Source organism: Myripristis murdjan, chromosome 24 (assembly GCF_902150065.1).
Source record: "Myripristis murdjan chromosome 24, fMyrMur1.1, whole genome shotgun sequence".
Taxonomy (NCBI): Eukaryota; Metazoa; Chordata; class Actinopteri; order Holocentriformes; family Holocentridae; genus Myripristis; species Myripristis murdjan.
Genome location: NC_044003.1, coordinates 25,693,875 through 25,716,910, shown reverse-complemented (window position 1 = coordinate 25,716,910; position 23,036 = coordinate 25,693,875). Strand labels below are relative to the sequence as shown.

Genomic DNA, 23,036 nt, shown 5'->3' with positions numbered 1-23,036 from the left:
ATTCTCACTTAAGGGGAAACTTTGATCCCTTCTAAAGCCAGAAACTATGGGGGCTCATTTATAAAAGATTCCTATGACTAAAATCCAATTCTTGTGGCATGAAATTTTAATCTTAGTGCCAAAGTCAGTGGGGCACGTTGGCTTAATCTGTCTTTCTGTGGCGTACCAAAAGCCAAAACAAATTACAGTCTTAATTCAAGGTAGAAATGCCACAGACGTCATTTTAATTAGTATTTGGTCATCTCAGAAATAATTGTACAGTGGAGTGAACAAAGAAGTCAGCATTTTTATAAATGTAGCCTCTATCTGTGGTATCAGTAGCTTCATCTAATCTAACAGTCCTATTGGTCTCCTCTCTTTCTCTGCAGGTTGACGTGTCACCATGACAACAGAAGCGGGGACTGAGACAGAGGTGAAGGAGAAATCGGAGGAATCAGCTGCTCAGCCCGACCAATCAGAGAAGGCTACAGAGGAAAACCAGGAAGTAGCAAGTGCTGAGAACGTGGCGACAGAAGGAGAGGAGAAGAAGGAGAAGGATAAAGAGGGGAAGGGAATCTCTCGATTCCTACCGCCATGGCTTAAGAAGCAGAAGTCTCAAAGCCAGGTGTGTGCCTGCTTGTGTGTTTGTTTGCACATCAGTGTGCATATGTGTGTTTGGGCTGATGTAGAAATATTTTCCTTCAAACTAACTGAGGGCACAAACCTACTATTAGAGAATCTTGGCTTTTATTATTTAGCAATAAAACAGCTGCAGAGCTAACTGTATGTGGTTCAAAACCTAATTATTTACAGATGCTTTTAGATAAGACTGTGATTATTGACTTTTTTGTACTCAAAATAAAAAACAACTGACCAGGTTCCAGGCAAAGAGACCTCCCCCACCAAGGAAGCCCCACGCACACAGGAAGCAGTTGCCAAGGTGACAGAGGAAGAGGAGGGGCCTGCACCAGCAGTGAACGGTCACCCAGAGGAAGTGGAAGAGAAGGAGGAAGTTAAGTTGGAGCAAAAGAGAGAATCTCCGTCAAAGGCCAGTGCTGACACCCAGGTATGGGTCACCCTGTTGGTCACTTTCCATCTCGTCACCAACTACTGGTCAGCTTAGAAAAAAGGCTCACCCTCAACACATCAGCGGGCAGCTCATTTAAGAATACGTGGTATTTACTCACATGATGAGTGGAGAGTCCTACCATAAATTAGTGCATGAATACAAACCTCCCCCCCTCTGAAACATGACAAACTGAGTGAAGAGAGGAGCAGTGCTGCCACTTAATGTAATTTAATTTACCCTAACATAGTTAATGCAGTTTAGGTATGCTAACTTTATACATTCTTCATGCCTTATCATGTTGTTTATGCTGGTGAAACTAACAGAAATCATGTACTGTATATGAATATGACTTTATTTTATGAGCTCTTTGGTTGTGGTTGGGCTGCTCTGGGCTCTGTAGTGTTAAATGTTATTCCAGCACAGCCAACAGCACAATATGTCTGATTCACATTGTGACAGCTGATTTATATCCCACTTGGTGTTGAAAGCACTATGCAGAAGACTGCAAATCAGCTGTAAACAGTGGCAGGCTCAGCTGATCACTTGACGATAATTTGAAAATATTGGCTAAAATTGACCTTTGACATTGTTCAGTAATAAGCAAAGCTGCATGGTGAATCCTAATATTTTAGCTTGCTTCTTTTTCCATCTTCTTAAGTGTTAAAATAATGCCAACTTGAGATGCACACTTGAGAGACACACTGCTACCAAAAGTGTTGCACAACAGTAAGTTGATGCAACACTTCATCTCTTATTCAACTAGCCGGTATTGTTGTTTACTTAAGCAATATGATATGTACACAGTTAAAAAAAAAATCTCTTTTTTTTACATCAAACAAGTTGGAGATAGTTGGAGATGGTGCTGAATAATACTACATGCAGACACACATTTTCCCTGCTTAGCCCAGTGATTAGAGACACAGTCATTCTCAGTTGTGACACGCACACACACACACACACACACACACACAAACACACACACACACAAAAGCCGTTCCAACCAGTGATCACATTTACCCACCCAGGCCCACCCAGTGACATCAGCATGTCAGTAATCATGCCAAAAGAAAAGCCTGCAGTTTGTAACAGCGAATTCAAGCTAGTCTATACAGACAGCGCTGCAGAATGAGAACAACTAAATAACAGAGTTGGGGTGCGGGCTGAACATATGAGGGATAGAAAACAGTTCTTGCTTTGCTAAAGGAAGTCAGACAGACGTGACACTCTGCGTTTAAAGGTGTGAGTTCATCTATGCTGTTGAGCTTAAGATCTGCAGGCGAGGAAAGAGAAACCAGCAGACTAGCTTACTAACTGAAGGACAAACAGCAACTGAAGGCACAGGCACAGACACAGACAGATAGTCAGTTACGCTGAGGAAAGACCAGCCAAATAGATATAAGGAGTTCTGCATTAGCATAGTGGGACATCTTGAAGGCTGTTTATTGGGTCTCTACTGCTCATCACATTTCTGGAATATCATGGAATTTTAACGTCCAGATGGAGTTTGCATATTGCTCTGTGGATGTTACATGTATCAGCATGTTACATGTATATTCTTTTTACAAGAATATACCTGAACTCTCTCATCTGCATGAACAAACCAGAGAGGAATACAATTTAACTGGAATGGAAGTTCTCTGACTTAAATTTCTGGATATGTGATAGGATTTTACATCAAGGCCACAGTGGGAACCTGGTGTATAGCAAACTGTGGGTTGACTTTTTAGTAATTTTGTTGTGCTCTCTCCACTTATATCACTCACCTCTTTTTTTATTTTTCTCTCTTTCCCTGTCCCTTGTTTAATCTTCCATGTCCTATACCCATCTTTCTTCCCTTTCGCTCCATGCCTCCTGTTCCAGCCTGCCAAAGAGGAGAAGGTAGAGGAAAGCGCAGAGAAAGCACCTGAAGAGGCCAAGTCGACAGCAGAGGGAGAAGGAGCAGAGGAGGAGAAGAAGGAGCAGAAAGGAGAGGTGGAGGGTGAAGGAGAGGGAGAAACCCTCACCTCCATCTTTCAGTCTCCTCTTCGTCTGGTGAGGAAGGCCAAGATGAAGTTAGTTGTGTGTCACGTGACCCTCTTGGATGGGACCGAATTCCCCTGTGAGGTGGAGGTGAGAATGATGAATTTGTCTCTTTTTAAATGCTTAAAAGTCTTACAGTGCCACACATCTTATTATTTAAATTCAATGAGCTGAGAGGTTTGGATGTAGTTAAATTTAGCATTTTATGTTCAATTCAGGAGGTCTTTAAAATTTCATTGTGAGGTTTCTTGGTGCTGTCTCCAGCTTTCTACATTCATTGCTTTTTGAAAGTGTAACGTGGTGAAAGTTACAATAGTGTTTTATTTTCTTTAACTTGCAGCATTCCTATTCTTCACTGTGGGAGAGATAGGCCAGACACAAAAACATTTGTATTTTTTCAGAGAGAGGAAGAAAGGATATTTGTGTTTTGAGGACAGTCATGATTGACAATTCACCCAAAATTCCAATGTTTATTTGCTGTTGCTGCCAAGAGACATTGTCTCCCATGTGCAGAAAAAGTGTTGCATGACCCTTGGATCCAGTCCAGCCTCTAAAAATGAGTTGCAAAATGTCCAAAATGCATTTGCATCCATGGGGAAATCAACCAGTATTTGTCTATTTCTGAAAACTTTGACTTTTTGGAAATAGGAAGTTTCCACTATGCTCTGACATTAAGCGCTAATAAGTTGTGTCTGTCATACAGTTCTGATTGGACTGTGTTCTTAAGATAGTCAAGAAGGCTTCATATGAGTGTTAGTGTGTCAGTGATGCAGTGCTCTAATAGGATCACAACTGGTGTGTGTTTGTTTTTGTGTTGTGTGGGTATTTAACCTTGTGACTCACAGTGCAGTTAAGGAAGAAGCACCCACTTGCTTGTTAGGGCGTGGTTTGGGGGATAAAGCAGAGCACGCTGCAGAGGCTTGTCTGGTGACTAACACACACACACACACACACACACACACACGCACAAACAAGGCAGATTAAGGGGGTCCCACCGGATTAGTGTTCTGCATCTGCTCCTCCCTAACAGGCATGTGGCCCAGACCCCCAATACACACACACACACACACACACACACACACACACACACACACACACAAATACAATCTTACCCTCTTCACAATGGTGTTGGTACTTTTTAGAAACTTTTTAGAAAATATTTTGAGGGATGCACAAAAACACGTTTGTTTGGGATTCATTATCAAAGCTCTTTTCCAGCCCTCTTGGTTGCTAACCGGTGGAACTACTTTGTTTTGATATCACTACGGAACAGCTTCACACACTGGGTGTTGGGGCTGATTAGTAAATTGAAATATCTTGAAATTGCAGTATAGCCATGATCAATATCCAAATCACAGGAGCTGCAGTCTTTTGATAAATGTAAAATGTGTGACCACATTGTTGTAAATAAAGTATTACAGTGTTACACAGACACCCTGACATACAAATCAGATTTTCTAAATATAAAAAAAAGTTTGCAAAAATCACACTTTTGTCATTGTTTTATGTTTATTATGTTTTTCTGTTCTATTTAAAATTGTGATACAAAAATGATCATTCCTGCTAAAATCGTGACTCGCATCACAATTGCAATATCTGTTAAATCTGTAAAATTAATTGCAGTATGAAACATTATGTGTAAGCAAACACACAGTGTTTACTGTTTCAGGGGAGCTGTTGTATAGTCACACTGAAACAAAGTAGTTCCATCAGTTGGCAAGCAGGAGGGCTGGAAAAAAGAGTGGAGTAGCAAATGCCACTGAACCTGAGCTATCACTTTATGTGCCTTGTTCAAAGGTCTCTCAGTGCTATAGACTGGGTGAGTGTGAATGGAGTGAGAGGAGAGAGGGAGCACGTTCCCCCACCTTGATTTTCCTATTGGGTCTGGGTTCTGAACCAGCCACCCTCTGGTCCCAAACCTGCTTCTCTAATCTACAATATGCCATCGCCCAACAACAAGCCTGTGTGTCTCTGGCCATTTGAACAGAAGCTGCTTTGTCTCTCAGCAGATAATGCTGATACTGCAACTAACTACTATTGTCCTGAAATGGACGCGCGCGCACACACACAGCCATCATTCCCTCCCTCCACACAGTGGCATAGTTTGGTTGTGAGAGGGTGAGATGCACAATGCATTCCAGAGATTAAATTTTCTGTTTTGCACAGCAGGCCTCCAACACATACAATGCCACCCACACACCATTTTATACTCTAACTTCATCCTTCCATCCTTATATCCATCAATCCATTAAGTAATTAATGTCATCAAATTTATACCAAAGTAATACTCTAGAAACATTTTATTGGTACTGAGTGAAACCTTTGCCTAGTCATCATCTAAAAAGACTCTTATGAGTGTTTTCAGTGGAGAGTCTTAGTGTCACGTGATCTCAGCTCTGTTTCTAAGAATTTCATTAGTATTGGTTTCAGAGGGCTTTAGTGTCACATGGCTTAAAGGCATTTCATCAGGCTTCTGCTAGACCTGGGTCAAATAGTATTTGCAAATTTAACATGTAAGTATAATCTGTGGTATTTTCCTATACTTGGTCACACATAGTCCCAGCAGTTAAACAGTCACAGCAGGAAAAATGGAAGAATCTGGCCCTTCTTACATCTCTCATCAGTCCTTAATTTCTTTGACTAGTGTTTACTTCTTACATTATGTATTTTTAGGAGTGTCCGGGCACTACTGAAATTTGCAGGCCTTACATTTTAGTGTTTTTTGTGTTGATGGTGTAATTATTGAAGCTTATGATTGGCCAGCAGAAATGATGGATTTCAATACTGGGACCCAGCAGTTTGAATACAAACCTGATTGGCCCACTATAGCGCTACCAGCAGGTGAACAAAGCTGTAAGCTTCTCACATGTCTCAGACACCACATAATTGGTTACTTGGTTACTACAAATATGGTGACATTGTTGATGCCATGGTTCCTGGTGACTTGCTGTAAGTTACTCTAGCTATGAGCAGGAGTGAACTGTGAAAAATGGTGATGTACAACCTGAAAAAGAATTTGTATATGAACCGGACTCTCAGATGTTCAGATTTGGTCTTAATACAGTTTTACAGAATTTGAAGATTTTTTTTTTTTTTTTTTTTTTTTTAAATCCCAGAGGCAGGCTACCTCTTTAGCCCCCAGTCAGTTTAAGTCTCACATGGCCTAAATGCTATTTCTGAAGGTTTCCACCCTGCCTGGAAACATTTTGGGATGAAGAATTGCTGCATACAAATACCGATGTACAGTCGCATGGGAGGGATGAGAATGCAGGAGCTGGCCAAAGGCAGAAGCCAACTGAGCTGGCTGCTCGGGGCATCTGGGGTTAGGTAGTGTGCCTTGCTTGGAGGCACGGTGGCACACACACGGAAACAGCGAAAGGCCACATTCTCACATTCCTTAGGCGTTGGGAATGCTAACGACACTGCAAGTGTGTGTATGTGGCGTATGTGTGACCAAGTATAGGAAAATACCACAGATATTTTCTGCCGTCCCTGGACATGGAGAAAAATGTGTTCTTTCATCCTTTCTTTTTTCTCCTTTCCACTTTCACCACGCTCTCTCCCCCGTCTGTCTGTGTAAATGCCATCATCGTTTGGGACGTGCACGTCTGTGTGCGCCTGCGCCGGCATCGGACAGAGGTTGCTCTGACTAACCGAACAGAAATGAACGAAAAAGCGTGATTTAATTCATTATTTCTCTCGTTCTCCTCCTTTTCCCCTTTCACATGCTCTCTTTCAGTCTGGCCTTCTGTCTGTATAAAGGGCATTGTCGCGTGCATGCGTGTGCATGTGTGTGTGTGTCTGTGTGTCTGTGTGTGTGGATGGATGGATGTGTGCTAAATGTCATCGTCATAGTTGAGTTTGGAGGATTTTATGGCTACTGCTCCCATCGGGCTCACTAAGGAATGTATCGCCCGGAGTCAGACAGATCGACTGAGACAGAGTGGGGGAAAAGCAGAAAAGAAAAACAGAGAGACACTGATAGAGAAAAAGATGGAGAGAGAGAGAGGGAAGCAGACACATATCTCTAACACTGCTTTGCTTGACCATAAAAGAGAGGCATTTCACTGGATAGCCTTATTCTCAATATCATGGCTGTCAAGTTTTAAAATGATGTTGGCAAACTAATGTGCATAGTAGTCCGATCAGATGTGCCCTTTTTACACCACAGATGTCACTGAGGGTGTTGGCAACACCATGTAATAGATATAATTTTGCCCATTTGTGTACAGGGCAAAGTTTGCACTTTCCAGCCGAGACAGTGCATTGAGTCGATTTCCTAATGAAAAGTACCAAAAATGTTTTGCACTGGCATTTAAATCAAATACTGACCATTTTACATGACACCCAGCCCTAGGACAAGGCCAAGAGAGATTGAAGTTTAACAGTTTTAAGCACTGATGGCTGTTTGAGAAATTGATTTTATTTATTTTTAATGTGTGCTACTGTTAAACAAAATCAACAGCCCAGACATTTATTTGGTTAAACAGCAGTATGCTGTGATCATTATAAACAAGCTTCTGTTGGAAATTAATTCATGAAGGAACTGATCATTTGTTTATATTTGGATTCATGGCAAACAAACAGTGCATGTATGACTAACATGTATGACAAAGGTTAATGCTCTGTGTCCCTGTCTCTGTCTCTCTCCCTAGAAACGTGCTAAGGGTCAGTACTTATTCTTTAAGGTGTGTGAGCACCTCAATTTACTGGAAAAAGACTATTTTGGGCTGACCTACAAGGACAACCATGAACAGAGGGTATGTATCCAAACACACACATAGACACACAAATACACACACGATGGAGAGAAATTGTTTTGGAGTCAGCTGGAAAAATAGTAATATACATGTTTGTGAAACAAGTCAGTTACTCACACAGCATGCGCTCTCATATTGTTTGTGTGACAGATTTGATCTTCTATGCCCCTTATGTGTTTCTGTTTGCTCTGTCTTTCTCTTCCTCTCCTGCTCTCTCCAGTGCTGGCTGGATCCCACTAAGGAAATCAAAAGACAGATACGCAGTAAGTTACACTTGTCAAATCATGCCCGCACTCTTTCTGCACTCTTTTCAATGTTATTTTTCCTGTCTGTCTGTTCTTCTGCCTCTCTATTCATCCATCCATCCATCCATCCATCTCTCCCTGCCCTGTACACTCTGCTTGATTTGGAGCCATAGCTTCCAGGCCCAGTCTCTGCTGGTGTTTTTTTTTTTTTTTTTTTTTTTCATCTCACACCTTTAATATTGATGACAGAATCATGCATAAAATATAAACTTTGAAAGAAAATAGGGCAAGTGTTCCCCAGTGCAAGGAAAACTAAATTGTAACACAATGTCATTATACAATACAAAGAGCTTAAGTAAATAAAGAGTAAATTCAGCAGGCCATGTCTGTCAATGATATAAAAATGGCTTTTGAATTTCTTTTTACAATGTTCTTTTCTTATTACTGGCACGGAGAAGGCTGGCTCAGTCTGATGTGTTATATCTCTATGAAATTAAACATGTCACTCGTATCATGTGTTCTTGCATTCAGAATTGGCATACTTATCTTCACCTTTTTGTCAGTTACCAGAACATAATTTATCACTGCAGACAGCATGACGTAAACAATGGGAACACAACCTTCTGGAATTTACATTCCTTATCAAATTGTTGTTTCTCAAGTTTACTCAATGTGAAATTTGCAAGACATCATGCCATTATCTTAGTTTGAGGAGCTGCCATCATCATTATTTTGGAGGTTTTTGAAAATACGCTTAAAACTATGGGTGACATGCAGGCTAATCTTTTCAAAATGCTTCCCTTCCTTCCTCTTTCTCTTTATTTTTTCCATTTTCTTTTTTACAATGTAGCTTAAAACAGACTTTATACTTTTCACTGGAAACATGTCATTTTGGCTCATAAAATGTAACACCAGTTTAGAATTAGCTTGTGTGAAGTGTTTATGCCTGAGAGCGTGTGTGTATCTATGTGTGTGCGCATGCAAGCTTGTGTTTTTGTGGCTGTGTTCCTCTTGTGTGTTTGTGGTCCATGTGGTAGGTATATGCATCTGCCTATATTTGTCATGTGTGTTTGTGTGTGAAAAGTGAGACTGCATTGCTGTGCCTGTGTCCATGTGAGTTAAATACATCTGCCTCTTTGTGTGTGTGTGTGCGCGCATCTGTGCATACCACACTAATGACAGGTTTGACACCATTCTACTCCAACCTGCCATCTGTCTATAGTAGAGGCCATCTCTATGCACTCTGGTACAGCATTTTTGATCTCTGGGTTGGGATTTAATGTTTGGTCACTGAAAGATTAAAATTATTTTGGAAAGATTGATATCACATCTGCTGTGTATGCTGTATTATTTAAGCTTTGCTTAGTCCCTGTAAAGAAAACCTTGTAAAATACAGTTAATACCATTGTTTAAGTTCCCCTATATGCATTGTCCTCCATTAGTACCGCTGAGGATTTTTGTCTTTTGTTATGTAGGCTTGCACAACCAAATCAGCATATATTAAATCGCCTAATCACCTCACTTAACCTCAAAACTGCCAATGGTTAAATGGAGGAGTAACCTTTTTTCTCCAAAAAAAAAAGCGATTCCTCATGGAGATGTAGCTTAAGTGCACCGGTGGTTCAGCAAGCACTGAGCAAAGCTGGACTTCTGCATATGTAGGTTAGCAGTTAAAAGTAGTAATCCTTAGCATTTACCTAAAAATAAACTTCCGTTTTGCTATTATTGCCAGCGGATGTAACACAGTAGTTAATGTAGTTACATCCAGTTCATAACAGCTTTTTATATTTGCTATTCAGAACACCTTTTAGTCCATAGGTCTTTACTAGGAAAAAATCCTCCGGTGCACAGTAAGTGATGTTCCTCATGGTTCCGTTAAATTAAGGCTTGCCTTTAACACAACCTATGCAACTGCCTCTCATGTGACTAAATAGGGCTGGTATGACTGCATGAAATGTGAAATGAAATGAATTTTCACCTACTTATAAGCCATGAACAACACAAACAATGTCCAGCTTACTTTCTCTAATAAAATAGTGGCAAAAAGCAAATATTGTACCAAGTTGCGCACTGACCCTGCTGCCTCAGGATAACAGTGACATTTTGGCACAGTCTTTTGAGCTGCAAGTTCATAACCGTGCTGGCAGCTGACCACACCTCACACATTCCCATGCCCTGTGAGCGTCCTTGTGTTAAACTGTGTGCTTTTGAGAATCCAGACAGCCAACAGCTAACCACACCACAGGCATTCCCATGTCCTGAAGATTTGTTTCATCCTTATGTTCTCATGTTCAGTTACATCATTTTAAGATTTTTAAATCAAATGCAGTATCCTGTTATCTTTGCTCTATAAATTTACTGTAAAAATTGTCTGCTGTTATTTATTTATTTATTTATTTATTTTTGAGAAATTTATTTCCTCAGGATTTTAGTTTTAGAGAGGAGGTGGCAGTTGAGATGTGGGTTTGTCAATTGCATCTTTCTCTGACCAAAATATGTCTTGTGTGAGGGAGAGGAGCAATTACTTTGACCTCTTACAAGGTGGCAAGAATCTTATCACACCCACAGATCCAACCTCTGTCCAATCAGACAAGTTGTTAGGCATGAGGCGTTCCCCCTACCAGCCAGTCACACTCTTTGTGTCCTAAATTGGAACCAGCGTGTCTTTCACTGAAGATGCATAAACCTTTACAAAAGATACAAGGTGAATCAAATATTGAGCTGTATGAAATGGTATTTGAACAGTCAAAATTGGCTAAACACTGGAAGCTGGAGGAGAAAAGGTAAAATGAGTGCACTGGAAATTAATATGACAGCACCATTTAAACCATTGCAGACTTAACTCAAAAATTAGACAAAAATGCCAGTGATGCAGAGATGTGTCTGTGTGTATGGAGTAATCGTGAGATTTGTGTGGGGGGAAAAGAGGTCTGTTGGGTCTGTTTGGAGGTCTTCATGAGAATGAATTATATTTTTTTGATGCAATATAATCATTTGATGAGGTGCGTTTAATATAATTTGAATTTTAAGGATGTTTGGAGACGCATGCAAATTAAAAGCTATGTAACCAAAACATATGGTGTTAAGATGCTTGAGTGTACAGTGTGAACCTGGCGTCATTATCAAAGTCAGGGTAAACATGAGCATATCTGATGGTGACTCTGAAGAGAAGAAAAGTAGATTTGCTTTTTGAGAGGAATGGAGAAACGATTACTTATTTGTTAAGGTAAAAGGCAGGCCAATGTGCCTAGTTTGCACAGACTAAATGGTACAGATGAAGACATGGGGAATTCCATTTATGTATAATATCCAGACTAACTTTCATAACAGGAGATATTGAGGATATGAAGAAAACTGGAGCTGCTGAGAGCACAGCCATGCAGGCTAAGCTGTGATGGTGGTCCAGTGATCAAAAGCTCCACATTAAATATGTAGTGTGTTGCAATTTTCCCTCTGTGTTTTTTTGCCACTCAGTGAGTCAGTGTCAGTGTAGAGTTTTCTCTTGGCCAATCGCAAGGCGTGGCCAGTGTGTGATCCATGGTGTGATCTCACTCTCTCTCCCTCTCACTGTGTCTCTGTTTCTTTCACCCACTTTCCCTTATCCTGCCTATCCCTTTGGGAAGCATCTGGGGCTGGAAGAGGGTCTGCGACTGTGTGTGTGTGTATGTGTGCGTGTGTGTGTGCGCATGTGTGTGCGTGTGTGTGACCTTCGAGGAGGAAATGGTCTTAATGTGATGTCAGCTTTTCCCGGATGGAATTTTCCAGATGGTGTGATCTCCATCTTAGTGTGTGTGTGTGTGTGTGTGTGTGTGTGTGTGTGTGTGTGTGTGTATGGTAGGTGGGTGTGGGTGAGTAATTGAGAAAAGGAGAAGATAGAAATAAGGGGCATGGCTGTATTGTGTTATGCAGGGATAGGAATAGGGAACTGGAACCAAATCAAGATTGCTAGAACATAGCAGGATGCAAAAGAAAGAAGTCTCATGACAAGATAATGATCATTTTAATTAATGATGATGAAGATAAAGATAAAGGTGAAAATAATGATGAAGATGAAGCAAGTATTGATACTGATGGTGAGGAAGATTATGATGCTGCTCCTGATGACAAAGATTACAGTATGGTGTTTGGTCCAGCTAGAATGAGGTTATGCAACACCAGATCAGCTGTGTGTGTGTGTGTGTGTGTGTGTGTGTGTGTGTGTGTGTATGTGTGTAATGTACCAGGCTTAGTGCATTCTAAAAGCCGTGCTCCATTGCTTGTCATCTCTCCCTCTCACTCACACTCGCTCTCACTCACTTTTTTTCTGTGTGTGTGTGTGTGTGTGTGTGTGTGTGTGTGTGTGTGTGTGTTTTGACCCCTGCTCTAATACCATGGACAGTCACTGATCCTTAACATGGCACCATAGGTTTCGCACTCAGATGGAATGGGAGGATAAAACTGGGTAGATAAAGATACAGTAAACTGGCAGAAATCTGTGCCATAACTTCATGTCCACCATAATTATAGTAGAGTCCCATCATAATCCAGCATGCTAATCTAATAATCCCAGAAATCCCAGTCAAAACTATATTTTTGTAGTTGGTACCATTCAATTTATGATCCATGCATGGTATTAGACTACTTGTAATTCTGGATAATACACATATTTTAAAATGTCTCCTTGTCTCTGTCCTCTTTTCCTCTCTCTCTCTTTCTCTCTCTCTCTCCTTTTCAAGGTAACAACTGGCAGTTTGCATTCAACGTCAAGTTCTACCCTCCTGACCCCTCACTGCTTACCGAGGACATTACCAGGTACACACACATACTCAGACAAGTCATATCTGACTTTCACATTTAGAAAGTTATTTGCCTTTTGTCAGATTTAGAAGTCAGTATTTTAAATTAAATTGAATAAATCTGATTCCTGAAGTCATTATCATACGCTTGGACTTCCCTGAGAAAGTGGGGGTGGAAGAGCCTGAGTTGATATGATGTTTATTATCTCTTGCGTAGGTACCTGTTATGTCTCCAGCTCCGTGAAGATGTGGCATCAGGTCGACTGCCCTGCTCGTTTGTCACTCACGCTCTGCTGGGGTCATACACGCTGCAGGTAGGTGTTTGTGCGTGTATTTCTGTGTTTTGAGTATTGCTGAAAAGAGCACGGATGCTCGGTCAGCCTTAGAAAATTGAAAATAAAAAGTTAAAAATCTGTCCTGCCGCATTTATGTTTGTGTACAAATATATGTAATTGTGCTGTTTCCCGTTGGTTTTCAGGCAGAGCTTGGTGACTATGAGCCTGAACAACCTCGGCCACTGGACTACATAAGTCAGCTGACGTTTGCACCCAATCAGAACAAAGAGATGGAGGAGAAGATCCTTGAGCTCTACATGTCCCACAGGTCAGAGAGCACAGGGTCAGGTGGCCGGGGGCAGCCTGTTTGACACACTTTAAATAAATACAGCAGCGAGGAAAAGTGGGCCACAATTTCTGGGCAAGTGTGTGCTGTACTCACCAAAATTCAGCCGCTTGAATTACTCATTTTTGTTTGCAGTCTTTTTTATAGTTTTGAACTGTGTGGTTCTAGAATCTGTCTCATTTTTTTTGGCCAACCACAGTAAGGAATTTCAGTCCAATAAATTTTTGTGCTAACAAAGCCAGTAGTGAGGTAATAGGATTTCAACCTTTAAACTGCAGTAAAATGCTGAAATAATGTTTTGTGGGGCAAAGGGGGGAAATGAGTCACTATCAACAAATACTAAGTTGACAACTAACTCAGTGTGTAAAAGCACCAACATACAATTTATGTTTAAAAATGGCATTCTTTGAGAGTGAGCATTTGGATGAAAATATTTTCTGCTATTATAATATCAGGTTGTCTACTGTTTAAACAATATGATCCAACTATTAGATCATGTAATTTTTTGCCATTTGACTTTTTTTCCTCAGCTATGTTGATTTTATGAGCTTTTATTAAAAGATCCTAGAAATTGTCACAGATTAACACACGTTTACATGTACTTTAAAACTTTTGTAACTTTTGTATTTGTAATCCCTGCAGTGAAACATTTATTGCGGATCATGACTGGAGGGAATAAAGCTACAATTCAGTCATTATATAGATCATGCTAAAAGTCTTTGGCTCTAGGTTGGGACTTACACAATACAGTACGTTTCTTTTTTCATTCATTTAGGTATGTGTTTGTGTTTTAGGGGAATGACACCAGCACAGGCTGACTCCCAGTTTTTAGAAAATGCCAAGAAGCTTTCGATGTATGGAGTGGACCTGCACCATGCTAAGGTATGGCTGGATGTAGCTGTGTTTGAATGTTTGTGTGGTGCGAGTCTGCAGCAGGCCTATTCAACTATCGGCCCGTGGGCTGAATACAACCCTTCCACACTTGGTTTCAATGCTTAGTAGCCTTACCTGCAGTACTTATTTGTATGGACTGGATCCTGTCAGGAATTGATTATTATGATTATGATTCAGTGGAAGAAAAGAAATGCACATTGCTGTTTTATTTTATTTCTGTTAACCTTATATTATGAGAGTAAGCAACCTTATATTATGAGAGTAAGCATTACCTGTATCCATTCATTGCCAGTTATTCTGTGTTGTCTTTCTGCTCTCTGTATTATTCTGTTAATTAGCTGCTTTCTGCAGTAACAATCATAAAAAAACCTGTGAACAAAAAATTCTGATGGCGGGAGAGGAAAAACTTTAGGGGCTTGTAGTAGTATAGTTGATGTGATAGCCCATGACTGACAACTTCCCTAGCTAAAGCTCCATAACAGATTGAAGTGCTTTGTTAGGATAACAGGTGCAGTTGAAGGTTGTGGATCAAATGAGGACAGGAGGAATAAAAACTGCTCATTTGGCTAAGGAGAAATTAACTGATAGGCCTCTGAAAGAAATTCAGATTCTTTCAGTTTCATGATGGTGTTTAAACTCAATTATGAAATGAAAATCATTTTAATGAAAAATGATGTACCTTAGTTTACCATTCTTTTAAAGGCTTGAGCATGAAAGCAACATTTCCCAGACTGAGGGCCCCATTCCCTTTGAAGTTCAAAAAAGACCTTATAATACTTAAGACACTTGGATGAAAGTTTCCCAACAAACAGTACAGGCTTACCTATCAATAAGATCCTGTCCTTCATCCTGGACTGTCAATGGTTGACATTTTATTTTAATTCATACTCCCTATGAGTTTTCTGCTTCATTTAATTGTATAAAATGTGGAGTGACCATGAGGATAGGAGAGAGGATGTCCTGCAGTAAAGGTCATCTAATAGTTTGTCCAGCAAACTCAAATCCAGCCAGTAATTTACTACATTAAATTCTTAGCATGGACACTGTCTCTCCTCTCCTCTCCTCTCTATTGTTGTTGATATCTGGCAAAAAGCACATTTTCCTTTGATGTGGGAAGAGTGCATGTCTTTTGTGTGTGTGTGTGTGTGTCAGCTGTACAAACACACAGAGAGGCCATTACCATGGGAACGGCCTGTCTCTCTCTCTCTCTGGGATACCAGGTCAGCCAGAGAGGATGTGTGTTCGTGTATGTTTGTGTGTGAGAGAGCAGAGAGTGAGACAGACAAAAAAGGCGGGAAGTATGCGTGAGAGAGTCTTTAAATAGAAAGAGAGCATATGTGAGATTGAGGGGAGAGGGAGACAGAGACATGGGACAGAGGAAGAGAGATAAGGCTCAAGCAAGATGGGGACACAGTCCTGAAATAGAGAGGGAGAAAGAGGTCATTTCCCCTTTAAGGGCATGCTCTACTTGTTTAGCAGCACAGAGAGAGAAACAGGGGAAAAGATGAGAGCATCAGACACAGCATTTCAGATGTTTTTTGTCGCATACCAAAGTTGTGGAAATTCAAAGCACAGATCTGCTTCTGTCCATTAATGTGCTAAACATATCTCATAACCTCATGATGGTCAAGCGATGAAACCCATTCATTCAGAACATGCCGAATTTGCAAAACTTGTAATCATCAAAATCATGAACACACTCAAATTCACTCTTGTTTACAAGAAATAAAAATGCTCAATTGGAGTTGCACCAGTGATAAGCTCAGTTAGGTACAAATTTCATCTTATCTTCATAAGCGTCAAAAATAAGACTGCTTTGATGAAATCCCTATATTAAGAACTTAAACTGTTGTGGAAGAAAAGATGAGTGGAGCAGCACAATCTGTTTCATCCTTAGCTATTTTAGGTCCATTTTAAGTTTCAGTGGTGATCTGACAATTGTCAAAATCAAAGAATAATGACTTTCAAATCGTTTCAAATTGTTTTGCACTGAAGCTCATCAGTCATACAGAGAGGTGTACATCTTACAAGAAGCAAAGATGCCAGTTTTTCTTTCAACTGCAGCAGGTTCACACTGTCTTTGGAGATTATAGTCATTCTGGGAAATGTAGAGAAATCACTATTCAACAGCAGCATTAAGTGGAAGTGGGTACACCAAAAAAGCTTAGTGTAGCACATCATTACGGCATTTCCTGGTGGATTCCAATAACCTTCGTCGGGATATCTCATTTGGCTTAAGTTTATATTCTTGCTGTGTATTTTTGACCTGTTTAGACATTCTAGAACAAAGCATCAGAGATGGTTAAGTTAAACTAAACTAAATGAAATACATTTGTATTATATATTGTTATTAGAAGTTCAAAGTAAGTGCACTATATCTGCTTTTTCAAAGCTTGGTTTTCAGCCTTCAGGGCGTGACTGTTCCATAGTGATAATGGGCAAACGGCCTCTAAGCAGTTGTTTTAATGATACAGTCTGATAATCAGTAAAATCATAACCCATCTCAGGAAGTTCTATAGTTGGACACCACACACTTTGCACTCCAGTCACTGAAGAATCATTGTTTATGCTCTGAAACCACAATGCTATTCCTTTCTTAGCCTATGTCATCACAGCCTAAGTGCTAAAATGTTTTCTGTGGTTGCAGCACACAAATAAGAGCATGACACACAATCAATCAATGGCTAGCTAACAGCATGGCAAGGCCATGCGTGCATGTGTGCGTTTGGGTGTGCTACAGTAAAAGCACCCATTATCGACATAATGCTTTCTCCATTAGCCCAACAGATTTTCCTTTTGTTAGTTTCCTACTGTAATCAATATTATCTATGTTCTCTCGCTCTGTCCATTTCTGTCTTTTTCCTGTCCACTATTTTTTTTCTCCCTCTGTCTCTGTCTTTGATCTTAAAAGCTTTGTTAGTGAGTTAGTTTACCAGCTAACTGTGTTACAGTTGGCTGTTAGTGAGTGTGTGTTTGTGGTAACTGGGTTTCTATTGACCTCAAACAGACTAAGTGAATATCTGGCTACTATGGCCAGCTCAATGGAATATGTTATATTCCCTATCATAATGAAATATTGTATATTGTATTAATTACTGTATCTCTGGGCAAGATGATGTTTTGCAAAGTCCAAAATAAAATCCAATATTTTTCCGAGATATGTATCACTTATAAAGTCCCCATGAAATTACCTCACATGAATTCTACTTCCCGTAAAACAGAGAATTTTAAATAGTGACATCATCCTGCACTAGTGGGTGGCGATTAAAATTTCAACCATTAAAACCATAACAAATCTTTAAGCATCCTCTCACATCCATCTATCCCTTCAAACTGATATCATCTTGGGTTAGAGTTAGGCTTTATCCCACCCAGACATCCTGTTTTATTAGGAAATGCATCAAATCAATAAAGTAAGTTTCCATTTCATGTGGTCTTTAAGACATTGAATGGTGTCCTGACCCTTCAGTTTGACTCAAAAGTTTCATGGTTTTTAACAACGCAATTCTTTTTAATTGGAAGTCCACTGACATGATTCTATTTAGAGTTTGTACAAATGATGAAGCAGGAAATAGTTGGATAATAATTGCATTGTAAAATGGTTGAGATGTACATTTGAATCAGTCAGCGTGTGTGTGTGTGTGTCACAGGATTCTGAAGGTGTGGACATCATGCTAGGTGTGTGTGCCAACGGCCTGTTGGTCTACAAAGACAGACTTCGGATTAATCGTTTTGCCTGGCCCAAAATACTCAAGATTTCATACAAGAGGAACAACTTCTATATCAAGATCAGACCAGGAGAGGTACACACACATACACACATAAACAGGTTGATACAGACCAAATGCATACACATTGAGCTGTCATAGACACATGCAACATCTGTAGAATAATCTAACATACAAAGTACACATAAAATGTGCAGTTTGATACAAAACTTTTTTTTTTTTTTTTTTTTTTTTTTTTGATCTGGCTGTGTAATCAATGCTGATATCTCCTGTTTGTGTTTATTTGTTGCATCTCTGACAGGCGGAGCAGTTTGAGAGCACGGTCGGATTTAAGCTCCCCAATCACCGGTCTGCCAAAAGGCTGTGGAAAGTTTGTGTGGAGAATCACAGTTTCTTCAGGTAGATATATTGATTGTTGGAAAAACAAAATCAGTAGTTTTTAATATTAAAAGAATTTATCCAACAATTTATGCTGTGGCATTTTCAGTGTAATATAACATGTGATAGACAGACAGAGGGAGGGAGAGGAGCAAACTTTAATATCCTGTTGGAAGAGGAAATGCCTGGAAACCTTTACCTCTTGTAGTGCACACAAAAATGTGACTGCCACTCTGGCACTTTCTCTCCCCTGCTCTCCCTCCAGGTTAAACACACCAGAACCTCCTACCAAGGCCCGCTTCTTGACTTTGGGCTCCAAGTTCCGCTACAGCGGACGAACCCAGACCCAGACCCGCCAGGCCAGTTCACTCATAGACCGACCTGCACCTACCTTTGAACGTACATCATCGAAACGCATCAGCCGCAGTCTGGATGGAGGTAACTCACACTCACACAGGCACACACACAGGCACACACAGGCACGCACACTCACAGACACTCACAGACACAAATAGAATGGATAGACTGAGGAAAGGAGGTGGGATTATAGATGGAGAGAATGCCTGGGATTTGTGTGTGTGTGTGTGTGTGTGTGTGTGTGTGTGTGTGTGTGTGTGAGAGAGAGAGAGAGAGAGTGAGAGAGATAGGGAGAGAGGGAGAGAGAGAGAGAGCGATGTTGTCTGACCAGATACAGGAAATAGCTGAAACATATGTTTCCTGTCACAGTTAGAGAGATAGAGAGAGAGAGTCCGAGAGGAGGAAGGATGTGTATGGTATCTAAGAGAAAGTGACCCATACAATAAAAACAAACAACAAAAAAACAACATGCACAACATGACAGGGAACAGACCAGAAAACTGTAGCAAGGATGGTCAAACTTCTTTGGCATCGATGATACAAAATGTACTGTGGACATGAGAACAGGACATGAGGGAAGTCCTTATTTAGGAGGGCATCAAGTAAAAATGTTATCTTATTTTTATATAACTATTTTTATATAATGTGTTTGGAAACATTTTCCCCCACATTAACACTATTAAGTCAGCATATTCTGTTACATAATATTTCATTCTCTTTGAAATGCTTGAGCAATTTTTTTTTTTTTTTTTTTTTTTTCCAAACTGATCCAGATTTGGTCCACAGATGCCACTTTGGTGCAGCTGTGCCACACATCTGTTTCATCCCTGTCAAACACTGGAACACATTTCCCAGCTGTGTAACATTGCCCCCTGCTGGGCGTACTATTCCACTACAACTCCTCACCCTTTTTAATTTATTGTCACTGACCATGAATACCATGAAATTGCTGTGCTAAATTTACTGGTACAGGTGGCAGTTTGTCACACAATACAGGGCATACCATTACACTCCTCTGTGGTAATATCATGGAATTACTCAGAAGCAACATCCAGCCTTTGTATCCAAGTCTGTAAATGTCTTTGCCTGCCTGGGCACTGAGCACATGCCTTATTTCCACGTCTCTCAAATTCAATGGTTTTGCCAATCTTTCTTCAAAATGTTTCTGTGTGTAGTGGATTGTTTTCCTTTCCTACTTATGGTCATCACCAAAACCAATCAGAGTTTTACATCTTATAATGTTATGGTTATGTTCACACATACAGTCGTTACAGAAAATTACTGGTAATGTTACCACTACTTGAGCTGTGGAATGTGTGCATAACAACTTTAGCTAACATTTACACATGACCCCTGTGTCAACAAAGGGTCATGTCAAGATAAGGCTGCGCATGAAAGCAGCAATCAGTCCCATATGCCCCCACTTTTGCCATTTTGCTATAACATTCCGCACTCTACTGACACCACTCACAGAGAGAGGTTTATGCCAGACCATTGATATTGCATAGTCAAATGGCCAATATACATAGTTTTTATCTTAAAATGCTCAAAAGTTGAAACTTCTCTTTGTATTTTTTGTATCATTTCTCTTTTCTTAGCACCAGTGATTAGCATAACTGAGGCTGGCAGGGACCTGGCCTCCTCTGCTGAGAATGGACGCGAGCCCAACCTGGAGCTGCCATCTGACTCTAAGGTGTGTTTGCATGTGTGTGTGAAAGGCAAAGATGAGAGAGAGTAAAACAGAGAAAGAGTGAAATGATGTTTGATGTCTGTTTGTTTTATTGTCTTGTAGAGTCCATATTTGTCCATATTTACCTGCTGGAGATTTTTTTTGTACATTTGTGTGTCAGAGAGAGGGAGAAACTGTGTGTGGGTATTGGAAAGATGAAAGTCCTGTCCAGCTGTGGACCTCAGTCTGTTACCATGTCCAATCTACAGAAGCACTTGATAGCGTACTTTTGTATCCATGTCTTTGTATAAACAGAACTGATCCATTGTAACTTGCTTTTTCATGGATGTAGAGCATGTTAATGTGTGTATACTTTAGGGGACAAGTGAATTGTGTATTGTGGGGCCTACAGTGCCTCCCTGTGGTGGTTTCTGACAGCCTTAGGTGGATGTGGAAGATGAGAAACCTGTTCTCTCTGCATAAATATTTCTGCTTCTCACAGGTTTCTTTAGACATCTAACTTTCTTTACTAGGTGGACCACAAGGAACAAGAGACACTTGTGCTCATCATTGGTTTTTGTCTTCTTCAGTGTGTGTGTGCGCGCATGTGTGTGTAAGATGTCCTGGTAATACCAGTTAGTCATTAGGAGATATTCTACGTACAGTACAAGAATATGTGAGGCCACCTCCAGGGGGCGATGTAGAGCACAAAAAAATGGGCTTAACAAAGCCAAATAAACAGCGGTAAATGGGACTTTTCCAGAAAATCAGCTCTCTAATTATGATAATTTTATTTCCTGTGCCTTGGTGTTGCAGTTTAAGAAGATGCACATTTCAATGTGCATAGATAGCTTGAACCGTTTTTCTGGTTATATAACAAGTTAACACCACATAGCCTCAATGTGATGGAAATCTTCTGAAATTGCCATAATTATGTCTTCATTGTAAATATTGGGCTGTGTAACAGTGACTAACAGTCCAGCTACTGATGAATATTTGGAATCAAAAGTAGTGATCATTTTTTTGGTTTTTAGTTCCATTGATCACCATATATGCTACTCTGTTTAGCAAATGCTCAGCACTGCCCCAGTTGGTCAAAAGACTGTACTGCACTCTTTTCTGTTTCACACCAGTTGATGGCCATGGTTCGGCTTTCTTTCTCTGTAGGCTTTGTTGAAATCCTTACTTTGTGCATAGTTAATGAAAGCAAGGGTGATTACTGCCATGGGTTTCTATGGATTTTAACTTAGCATTTGCAGCTACAACTAACTTGTTACTTAGCAGAGACTTTTTGCTAAAGCAATTAGCTACAGGTAGCCAAGTATTTCTGTGTGTCATCATGGGGGATTTGAGATGGTGTGACTTGGTGTCTTTTGGTGAGACTCTGTGCTCCAGTGTTTAACTCTGTCCAGTGGACAGACTTGTCCCCCACTCTCGGTGTGACTCTTATGTCCCTTTGGTGATGTCCTCTAGCGAGACTGAGTGCTCACTGGTGGGACTGTGTCCGCTGCTAAACCAAGCTGTTATCTGTGCCTAGCATTGGAGTATGTATAAATACAGAGTATTATGTGACGCATGCCTCCCTTATTCCTGCTCCATCTTCCTCGCCTCACTCCTTTCTCCCCTTTTCTCCTCTCCTCCTCGCTCACCTCCTAGCACTGTGGAACTGACTTCCTCCTTTTGATGGTGGCACCCTGTTTTTCTGGCACACACCTATATGCATATTGTATTCTGCACTATGCTCTACCCCGCTATGTTAAATTTTTTACCTACTGTATTGTGGTATGTTGTGGTGTTTCACTGACTAACGTGACTCTCTCCCTCTCTCTTTTTTTCTGGCACACTCCATTTTTTACTTTCTTTCTCTCACTCCCTTCCTGCATGCCCTCATGTTTTCATCTTTTCACAAAAATGAAAAATTCAATGATGTTTTTCTTTTGTGCGCATTGCTTGGATTGTTTTGAGTTGCCGTTTGACTCGTTTCACTTCTTTGCTACTCGCCTGCACAATATATGTATGTTTGCGTTTTCCTGTCTTTGCTCCCCAACACTCCCCACACTCTCTCTCAATCTCTGCTTGCTCTCTTGCTGAATGCACAACCTACTCCTTTTTCCTTTTCCACTCTCCTCCATCAGTCTATCTTCATGTTCCCTCTGTCCTTCTCCTCCTCATCCTCACTCTCCTCCATCCCTCCTTCCCTTGACTCCATCTCCGAGCTCGACCACGGCTTGTCAGACATCTCAGAAGATGATGACGTCATCGATGATATGATCACCTCGCCCGCACCATGGGCCCTTTCCTCAAACACCTCAAGCTCTTCCACATTTTCTGATCTGCAGTTCACAAACACTGAACACCCAACACAAAGCCCTCAGGACTCAGTCACAAGTTCCCCTCATGTGCTCCATACCTGCAGCTCAGAGCTTTTAGGAGAGGAGCTGAACTGCCAGTCTGAAACCAGAGCAACAGCACCACCTCCAAACTGGCTGAGCTGGTTCTCTCTGAGAGCCGTGGTTAAATATGTTTCTCTCCTTTTGTGTTT

The 23,036-nt window shown here is 40.6% G+C and overlaps 1 protein-coding gene across 5 annotated transcripts in view; it reads left to right on the top strand.

Annotated features, from left to right (window-relative positions):
• Positions 1 to 23,036, top strand: part of epb41l2 (erythrocyte membrane protein band 4.1 like 2) — a 62,111-nt gene that overhangs the window by 19,052 nt on the left and 20,023 nt on the right. For all 5 annotated transcript variants that reach the window (XM_030047520.1, XM_030047519.1, XM_030047517.1 and 2 more), the window contains exons 2-14: positions 369 to 604; positions 857 to 1,045; positions 2,909 to 3,157; positions 7,723 to 7,827; positions 8,048 to 8,090; positions 12,788 to 12,863; positions 13,065 to 13,161; positions 13,326 to 13,450; positions 14,263 to 14,350; positions 18,013 to 18,165; positions 18,392 to 18,489; positions 18,734 to 18,906; positions 20,424 to 20,518. In XM_030047520.1, coding sequence (XP_029903380.1) covers positions 383 to 604; positions 857 to 1,045; positions 2,909 to 3,157; positions 7,723 to 7,827; positions 8,048 to 8,090; positions 12,788 to 12,863; positions 13,065 to 13,161; positions 13,326 to 13,450; positions 14,263 to 14,350; positions 18,013 to 18,165; positions 18,392 to 18,489; positions 18,734 to 18,906; positions 20,424 to 20,518 — 1,713 coding nt within the window. In that variant the 5' untranslated portion in view covers positions 369 to 382. The remainder of the gene's footprint in view (positions 1 to 368; positions 605 to 856; positions 1,046 to 2,908; positions 3,158 to 7,722; positions 7,828 to 8,047; positions 8,091 to 12,787; positions 12,864 to 13,064; positions 13,162 to 13,325; positions 13,451 to 14,262; positions 14,351 to 18,012; positions 18,166 to 18,391; positions 18,490 to 18,733; positions 18,907 to 20,423; positions 20,519 to 23,036) is intronic.